Source organism: Notothenia rossii (assembly GCF_949606895.1).
Source record: "Notothenia rossii genome assembly, chromosome: 6".
In the NCBI taxonomy this organism is placed as follows: domain Eukaryota; kingdom Metazoa; phylum Chordata; class Actinopteri; order Perciformes; family Nototheniidae; genus Notothenia; species Notothenia rossii.
The window spans coordinates 45,315,903-45,324,961 of record NC_136909.1 but is presented as its reverse complement, the minus strand read 5'-3'; the positions used below and the strand labels follow the sequence as shown (position 1 = coordinate 45,324,961).

Genomic DNA, 9,059 nt, shown 5'->3' with positions numbered 1-9,059 from the left:
AAACTGTAGGGACAGTTTTTTTCTACTCAACTATACACACCATTGTTGAGGAGATGCAAAACATACTGTACATGACTTGGGTCCAACATATACCTTGAATAATGTTACTTTGCTGCTAAAAAGGAAAGATCATTATCAGATGAGGACATCACTAAAGTGTGTGAGTCTGTCAGGGGACTTGATCTGCTCTATGCATGTTGTACACACTGCTCTGGTATTACTTATCTTGTAAAATGTAAGTCTCTCGCTCTTGTCATCGTTCAGGCTTTGCATTTGAACTCCTATGACTGGTTGCAGACTTGAAAGGTATTACTTCCTGGCCTTCCTGACATCCAGGAAAAAGGTGAGATTCTAATACATTTGAATGCCAAAAGCAAGTTATTGTTTTGAACTTTTTAAATATGATTGTTTTGGGGCATTTCTGTTTTATTGGACAGAGGCAGTAGAGATCTACTGGAAACAGTGGAGAGGGAGAAGATGATATGCAGCAAAAGACCGAGCCGGATGGTTACTGCTCCGTGTGGAACGTGTTCTATCAGGTAAAGCACTTTGGTACCCAGTTATTTATGGTATTGAGTTTGAATTTAGCTTTTGTAATGTAATTTCCAACAGTGCATTGTAAAGACTGAAAGATGTTAAGCTTGACATGATTTGGTCTTTTACTTAAGAGGATGTTTGTCCTCCTGTCTTCTCTTATTTCCTTATCTTTCTTTCAGGTGTAACATCTACCAATGGTTGTACATGACAGAGACCTCCTCCGCCTCTTTGCTGTCTTACTAGTCAATCCTTCTGATCAGGTCATTTCCTAAATAGTGGTAAGTTTTACAGTTCAGTGTACGTTAATTTAGCAACTTAATGCTTTACCGCTTTTGAATAAACCCTATATTGCTAGTCCTTTTATTAAAACTGCGATTTGTAAACTTTTTTGATTCCAATTACAATAATCTTTTTGTTATAATTGTAAAACATATCTTAACATCCATCAGCAATCAATACAACAAATCATCCAACACTAAATAGAAGAAATCAGGACCTATTTCTTTTTATACAACAGCAAGTTTTGGGACTGCTCGTTGATGTCATCAAGAACCATCGAGTCTACCTTTTGTAGTCGGCCTCTTCGAATGTTTATAATTTCTTTGTCTCTTAACATTCCTATAATCATTTGTTTTTTATTGTTGGTATTGTTTTGTTCTTTATTTTTGTTGTGAGAATCACTTTGCAATTGTTCAAGTGCTATATAAATAGTTATAGTAATAGCTAATCTGAAGCTCGGGCTGGACCGTGCCTTCCTTCAGAGCATAACTGGGAACAAAGAAGGCAACAACAACGGGGTGAGAAAAAGAAAATCTGTCATATTTCTAGATGCCAAGTCATTTTTGGGTCAGTCGCTGTTGCAGTACGCTTAGTTTATTTTCGAAAAGAGTTTTCTAAACCCACTTGTGTAAATGTCTCTCTGCGTCGCCTTTAGCCGGTCCAGCAGTTCTCCAAGAAGGAGATCGAGGACCTGCTGAGGAAAGGAGCCTACGCCGCCATCATGGACGAGAACGATGAAGGCAATTGCTTCTGCAAGGAGGACATCGACCAGATCTTGCAGCGAAGAGCCACCTTTTTGGATAGCCGAAGAAACTACACTACCCATAATCCTCAGCTATCGTTGTGAACACAACGCCAGTCCTCTTTGCTTGATAAAACTTGTGATTAGTCAACAAGCTCTTCGATTGGAAGTTTTAGTGGCGGTGCACCTCAGGAATTGTTGCTAATATGATAAGAAAAACAAAGAATCATACTTTAATTCGTGTGGGCTAACTTTTCTCTTTGAAAGTCCTCAAATAAATGCATTGTAATAAACGGTTCGGCTGCATTAAATATAACACATCTGCCATAGTTCTTTATTTAAAGAGCCCTGATTAGAAGACTTCCGGACAAACTGGAAGAACTCCCACAGCCAAACTGCATGCACGATGTGGATCATAAATATATCAACAATTAAACAACATTTTTAATCTCTATTCACACCATACGTCTCCTCGCAGCATCAATACTAATTTGTCTGACTTTCATATTTGATCAAATCGGTAGAAAGGGTATATTTTTGTAAACCTTAATCACAACACCTTGCACATCAAAAAAGAAACAACAGTTATGGTGTCGTTTTGCATCATGGTGCCCAGCTGATATAATGGGAGTTGTAGCTTTTAAAGATATTATTGACTTTCTCTGGATTACAGAATGTAAAAACTGAGTTGAGACACGAGCCAGTGTGTGTGCCCGATATCTCAGCTGGCAGAATGCTCTCATTCACTCACCACATATAGTCCTTGGATGTGTCTGATACTTAGGCCATGCTCATCTGTACCTTTTGTCTATTTTTGGATACCCTTGAGATGGCAGTGATAAAGAAGCTCAGTTAGACTGAATTATGGCCATGGCACTGCCGACACATTGCACTTGCGCTGCTGACACACAAACTGAACACTCATTAACACCGCAGGGACCGACTTCCATTCTCCCCACGGCACCACAGTTTCAAGGGAGGCGAGGAAGAAGAGGACAGGTTTTAAACATGAATAATCTGCCTCTGTTGTTATATAAGTTGCTGTGGAAAGGACAAATGAAGAGATCCATAAATATTGTATTTATTCTTTATCCCTGAGGAAAATCACCCACACAGAGGCTAAGGGTCACACTGAACAACAGAGCAACAGCCTTCAGTGTTTTACTCAAAGACACTTCAGCAGGTCAGTTGTGCTTCAAGATTGGGGTCAAACTGGAATCCTTTATTAGAAGGGAGAGCTTTCTTGAGGACCAAATGAGAAGCAACAATAATGACAGAGAACAAAGTGATCTAGAAAAGTCTTGTTTTGAGCTTCAAGTCAGCACAGACTTTAGACCAGCATCTTTCCCTATCCTCAGTCTTAATGTAATCATGCTTTAGTTACCATTTGCAAATCTTCTAGGGAAACTGAAATGCTACAATGAATGCTTATAAAAGTTATTCTCTTCTGACAGAAACATGTATCCAATGTTGAGCTCTTTGTGTTTCTGTTGTTTCTTTTTCATCTTCATCCCTGGCATCATGTTGCAGGTGACATACATTAAACAGGATTAATTTGTCAAACAGATAGTGACATTTACCAGCAACAGTCTGGCTTTTGTGTAATGGTTGCCCAATGATCAAATGTTTTTTTTAAATTATATTTAACATCTCTGGCTCGAAAAATTCAGTTAGGCGTTCAAAATAAGGTTCAGCAATGTTATGTCCTGAGGCAAAATGTTTGTGACTTGTGTTATTACATGTGCCAATGCGAACTCAGACTCGGCTCTGTATACTAAGTAGTCAGGGTTGATGGATGGCACGGTGGGTTTACCAGAGCTGTTTACGGCACAGCTGCTGGTGGCTGCTGGAAGTCGGGCGAGCAATGGCAGCCCTGACTGAAATGACTGGAAAACCCTCTAAGTCTTTACTAAATACAGACAATACATTTTTTCTCCTACATTTTCTCTGTCTGAGGAGTTTCAGGGCTATCTGTCTGAGAGAAAAAGTCAGTAGAGAGAAATAATAAATTAAAAAGAACACTAAATGACCGCTGCAGATTCCAAACACCTTTTATATAAGGCCAGAATTATGTGAGTAATCAAGATATGTTTTTGGTTTGGGGTACAATGAAACCCCATGGCGGACAGTTGCAGTGAGGCATATCACCCTGATGTCTAAGAACTCATACATCAGGAACATCATTTTCATTAGTTTTAGTCTTTTGAATGCATACTTGTACAATCATGCTAGTCCCCAAACTCCAGTTGTGATTCCCAATCATGGCAACTGGGCATTATTTCAGCAGAACAGGGTGATCATTTTAGATATTAGATTCAATAGAATGTTCACAAAGATGCTGGCTGTCTTTAACACTAACTGTAACATTGCTTTAGCTTTAACAATTCCATCCAGCAAATTTCATTATTTTTTATTATTTTAATGTATACCTTTAGGGGAGAGTGGGGTAAGATGAGCCCATTTCTACTTATGTTTTCTTCTAGGCAAGGAAACATTTGATAGAAGTCAAATGACAACAACAACTTTTACTTCAGGATATCTTCTGAGGGGTAAGTCAATCTAGTCAAGGGGTACATTTAATAAACTATCTAGTTAAGTCCTTCATGCTAATCTTTAGCTAAATGATTCAGACTGTTTTACACCTTGGTAAATAACCAGGCGGCTGTGGCTCAGTGGATAGAGTGCTGGACTTCGAATCAGGGGGTTGCAAGTTCGAGTCCCACTGCAGTGAGCATGTCGTTGTGTCCCTGGGTAAGACAGTTCACCCCAAATTGTTCCTGTGGGGATTGCCCACAGTACTGAATCGCTTGGGATAAAAGCGTCTAACAAATGACATGTAATGTAACCAACATGTATGATACATATTTTCAGAGCTGGATACTCTGACATAACATTATACCTGACATGTTGAAAATGTACTTTGACGAGCAAAACATGGTTCATTGGGAAAAAAACATATTTACTGATTTACCATGTGCTTCTGACAATCACAGCAACATAGTAAGGATGGGTGCTTTCTAAATGTATGATCACATGACAGCAAGTGTGCACGGTTCCCTGGATAAAAGGCGTGGGTCAACTTAGTCACTGGCTCATCTTACCCCACTCTCCCCTACCCTAATACTAATACTAAAGCTGCTGTGGTGTTTTAACTCCTGGGAATGACTTGGCTGACCCGCGTGACTGTTGATACTATACCGTTTTTTGTTGTTTCAATAATGACTTGGTAGACTTGATATCAGGAACAGAATAATACATTATATGCATTGTATTGTATTGCATTGTGAATGTAAAGTCCATTCCTATTCAATAACAAACGATCTTTGTGGTACACATGTACTCGTGCTGCAGCGATCAAAAACCATTTTCCCAAAGGATTGCTGTGAAAGTGTCACTAGGTCTGCTGTATGTAGTACTTTCACAACCTTACCCTCTTTCTGTGATGCAGGTGCTCAAGGGATGCAAGAAACTGGCCATTACAGTGTGTTCCATGGGTCGGATCCCTGGGGGCTACATCACCGACCATGTGTACAGCTGGGTGGACCCTGAGGGCCGGAGCGTGTCCCCGCCCCCCGACAGCCACGAGGCCAACCAGAGGCCAGGACAGGGCATGGAAGAAAGGATGGTAAGAACAATGTGGGCATGTGTGTGATGCTGGTATGAGAGAGGAAACGTCTAAGACACTTGTATTGGTGTGAGGCATTGACAATTTAAAATGAATTTTTAAAAAAAACACTAGGGTATGTCACTGAATAAACTGTGTCCAGCTAAATTGATTTGCTCTATATAAGTGTTTTGAGTTATTTTTTATTATAACAAGTTTAAAATATTACCTTAATGCTTACTTGCTGCGAATTGTTATTTAATATTAAAATAGTAATCATTAAGCACGCAGGAATTACAAACCCCCCGTGGTGTACAACGTAAATTAAAACAAAATACAATACATGCAAATCCTTTTCGACCCATATTCAATTGAATACTCTACAAAGACAAGAATTGTAATGTTCCATCTGATAAACTTTATGTTTTTTTGCTAACATTCAATTATTTTGAATGTGATGCCTGCAACACATTCCAGAAAAGCTGGGACAGGGTCATGTTTACCACTGTGTTACATCACCTTCCCTCCAACAACACTTTCAATGGAGACAGGTCTGGAGTGCAGGCAGGCCGGTCTGGTACCCCCACTCTTTCTCTTGCCATTGTCTTGCTGAAATAAGCAGGGACGTCCCTGAAAAAGTGTATGTACCTTTCAGCATTAAGGGTGCCTTCACAGATGTACAAGTTGCCATGGGCACTAACACCTAGGGATGGGTACCGAGCCCCGGTATTAAACGGGCCCCGGGGCTGAATTATTAAAGACGGTGGTACCGTTAAGCTCCGACGTTATCGGTCTTTTTATCGGTACTGGAGACATGTACAAAATATACGTCATATGTATTATTGCTACATAAACATCATATTGCAGTTTTAGTGTCGCCAACTCCGTTTCTAATACGCAAAAAGACTGCAAAATGCGTCTATGATGTATTTTCAATCTTTCCAATCCAGACGAGAGATCTCTACCTCCCCCGTCTGTGTGCGAGGGGGCGGGGCAGTTTACACACACGCAGCTGCTACATGAAGCAACACACACACGGTGGAGATGGCGGAGAGAACTAAGCGCTCCGAGGTGTGGTTAAACTTTACCCGTCTCGATGTGGATAATGCTCGTTACCAAAAGTGCAATAAGAGTTTTCGACTGTGTTTCTAGTAGCTCTGTAGCCCCATCCACGAGTAACTTTTCCACGTCAGATGGTTATGTATGCTAGCAGCAACACACAGAGTTAACTAAATGATACAAGCATGGGTTAATGATTAGAGGTAACTGAGTTATTTGTTTTGTGAAAGTTTCAGCTATTCTATTTACAATTCTGTCATCAGATTATTTAATGCGATTTGTTAATATATTGTTGTTTCTTTGGATGTGAAATATTATTTATTTTATTTAAATAAAAAGCAATGTTAATTTGATTCACAATTTGTTTAGTTAGTTTACCTTATTTTTTTCTCCAAAATAACCGATAAAAGTACCGTTAAAAGAACGAATCGATAAGCGGTATCGATGAAAGTAGTAGTACCGTTAAAACCTTAACGATACCCATCCCTACTAACACCCCCCCATACCATCACAGATGCTCGCTTCTGAACTTTGCGCTGATAGCAATCTCGATGGTCCTTTTCCTCTTAAGCCCGGAGGACACGACGTCCATGAAAAACAATTAGGAATGTGGACTCACCAGACCACAGCACACTTCTCCACTCTGTGCCAGTCCATCTCCGATGAGCTCAGCCCAGAGGAACCAGAGGAGTTTCTGGGTGTTGTTGATATATGGCTTTGGCTTTGGTAGAGTGTTAACCTGATGAACTGTGTTCACTGGCAATGGTTTTCTGAAGTGTTCCTGAGCCCACGTGGTAATATCCTTTACAGAATGAGGTCAGGTTTTAATGCAGTGCTGCCTGAGGGGTCGAAGGTCATGGGCATTCAATGTTGCTTTCCGGCCTTAAGTGCAGGGATTTCTCCAAATTCTCTGAATCTTTTGAGGACATTATGGACTGTAGATGATGAAATCCCTGGCAATTGTATGTTGATTAAACGTTGATCGTAAACTATTGGACTATTTGCTCACGCAGTTGTTCACAAAGTGGTGAACCTCGCCCACCCTTGCTTGTGAACGACTGAGCCTTTCGGGGATGCTCCTTTTTGACCCAAATATGACACTCACCTGTTTCCAATTAACCTGTTCACCTTCTGAATGTTCCAAACAGGTGTTGTTCTCTGCTCTGTGGGTCTGCTGCTCTCTGACAGCAGCAGTCAGGGAGGGTCGTTAGTCAAAAGTGGGGACACCTGTGATTGTCTCAACAGAGGCTACAAATACAGGCCTCGACCCTCATTTTCTCACTCTCTGTTCCAGGAGCCATCCAGACCCAGTTTGGTTCGTCTCTCGCCTGCCACACACACACACACACACACACACGCACACACGCACGCACGCACGCACGCACGCACGCACGCACGCACACACGCACGCACACCCCTGCACACCTGCATCACTTAACAGGTCCCTCCTGTCCTCCCGACGTGTGCTTCTCCCCTCCGGATGTTTTTCGACCCCTCTCTGCGGTGATGGAAAACCAGAAGTTCCACCCTATTTTATATTTTATATATATACATGACCTAAGGGGATTGTTTTTTAAATTAACTATCTAATTATGTATTGATCAATGTATTATTTATTTATATTGTAGTATTTATGTGTGTATTATTTATTCTTTATACATATTTCCTATCCTTATTTTATAAATCCTCCTCATCTGGACTCCTTTATGATTTTTAAATTCATGGGTTTCTTTGTTTTTTATTATTACTACCATTTTATATATGTTTCATATATTTTATATATTATTATTTAAATTGTACATGTTACAGTTTACTTTATGTTTGCACTGTATTGCATGTTTTCCTATTTCATTAGGTTCCAAATGAGGAGATTATATATTTTATTATTTGTTGTTATTAATCCCCCGTTTCCTATTTAAACATTGTTTATATTATTGTTATTTATATTTAAGTTATTACTTTCCATTTTATTTTAAGTGGATATTGGAGCCTCCCGCAGGGAAACACCCTGAAATCAGCTAGCCCACTTACCAGGTCTTTTATTTTGAAACATTATCCGAGGCGTGTCCCATGTCTCACCTGCACCACCTCTAGACCTCGGCCTGGGTTTTAAACGCTTTTAGGGACACTTGGTTGAATTAATTTTATTCTCGGACACTCCACCGGGGGTGACCCCCTCGGGGGGCAGGAGTACAGGTTTTAACCCCGCTGCTTAGGCTCTGTGCTGCAGCCGCTGCTCTCTTTTATCCCTTTTATTTCACTTTCTTATACATTTTTAACACAGACCAAACAGGGCTTTTATAAACTTTAAATTGATTTTACTACAGGAGTTTTTAAAAAGGTTTGTAAACAAAAAATATTGACCCGAGAGCCCGTGCACCACGCTTCCCCAAAACCCTAACCCTAACCAAGTCTTCACCCTAAAATTAAAGATTCCCCTCATGGGGACTTCCCTTATCTCCCCATAAGGGACGCGAGTCCCCACACTTGACTGTGTGTAACACACACACCTTACACTCGCCTTATACTCGCCCTTACCTTGATCTTATGTTGTCACTTTATAACAGGTAAGTGGTTAGGGTTAGGTTTAGCATTCCCTGAGCCAGTTTGGGACAGTGTTTTGTGAGCATTCTTCAACTTTCCCACTGTTTTGTTGACCCTGTCCCACCTTTTTTGGAACGTGTTGCAGGCGTCAAATTCAAAATGAGTGAACATTTGCAAAAAGCAGTTGATCAGTTTGAACATTACATATCTTGTCTTTGTAGTGTACTCAATTGAATATAGGTCGGAAAGGATTTGCAAATCATTGTATTCTGTTTTTATTTACATTTTTAACAA

General features: G+C 40.3%; 1 protein-coding gene across 10 annotated transcripts in view; it reads left to right on the top strand.

Annotated features, from left to right (window-relative positions):
• Positions 1-9,059, top strand: part of LOC307042238 (whirlin-like) — a 366,287-nt gene that overhangs the window by 127,687 nt on the left and 229,541 nt on the right. For 4 of the 10 annotated variants that reach the window (XM_079686030.1, XM_079686031.1, XM_079686023.1 and 1 more), the window contains exon 2: positions 5,007-5,183. In XM_079686030.1, the coding sequence (XP_079542156.1) occupies positions 5,007-5,183 (177 nt within the window). Of the gene's footprint in view, positions 1-189; positions 344-437; positions 540-716; positions 2,742-5,006; positions 5,184-9,059 lie in introns of those variants that run through there. The other 6 variants (XM_079686028.1, XM_079686027.1, XM_079686026.1 and 3 more) reach the window with 6 other exon arrangements.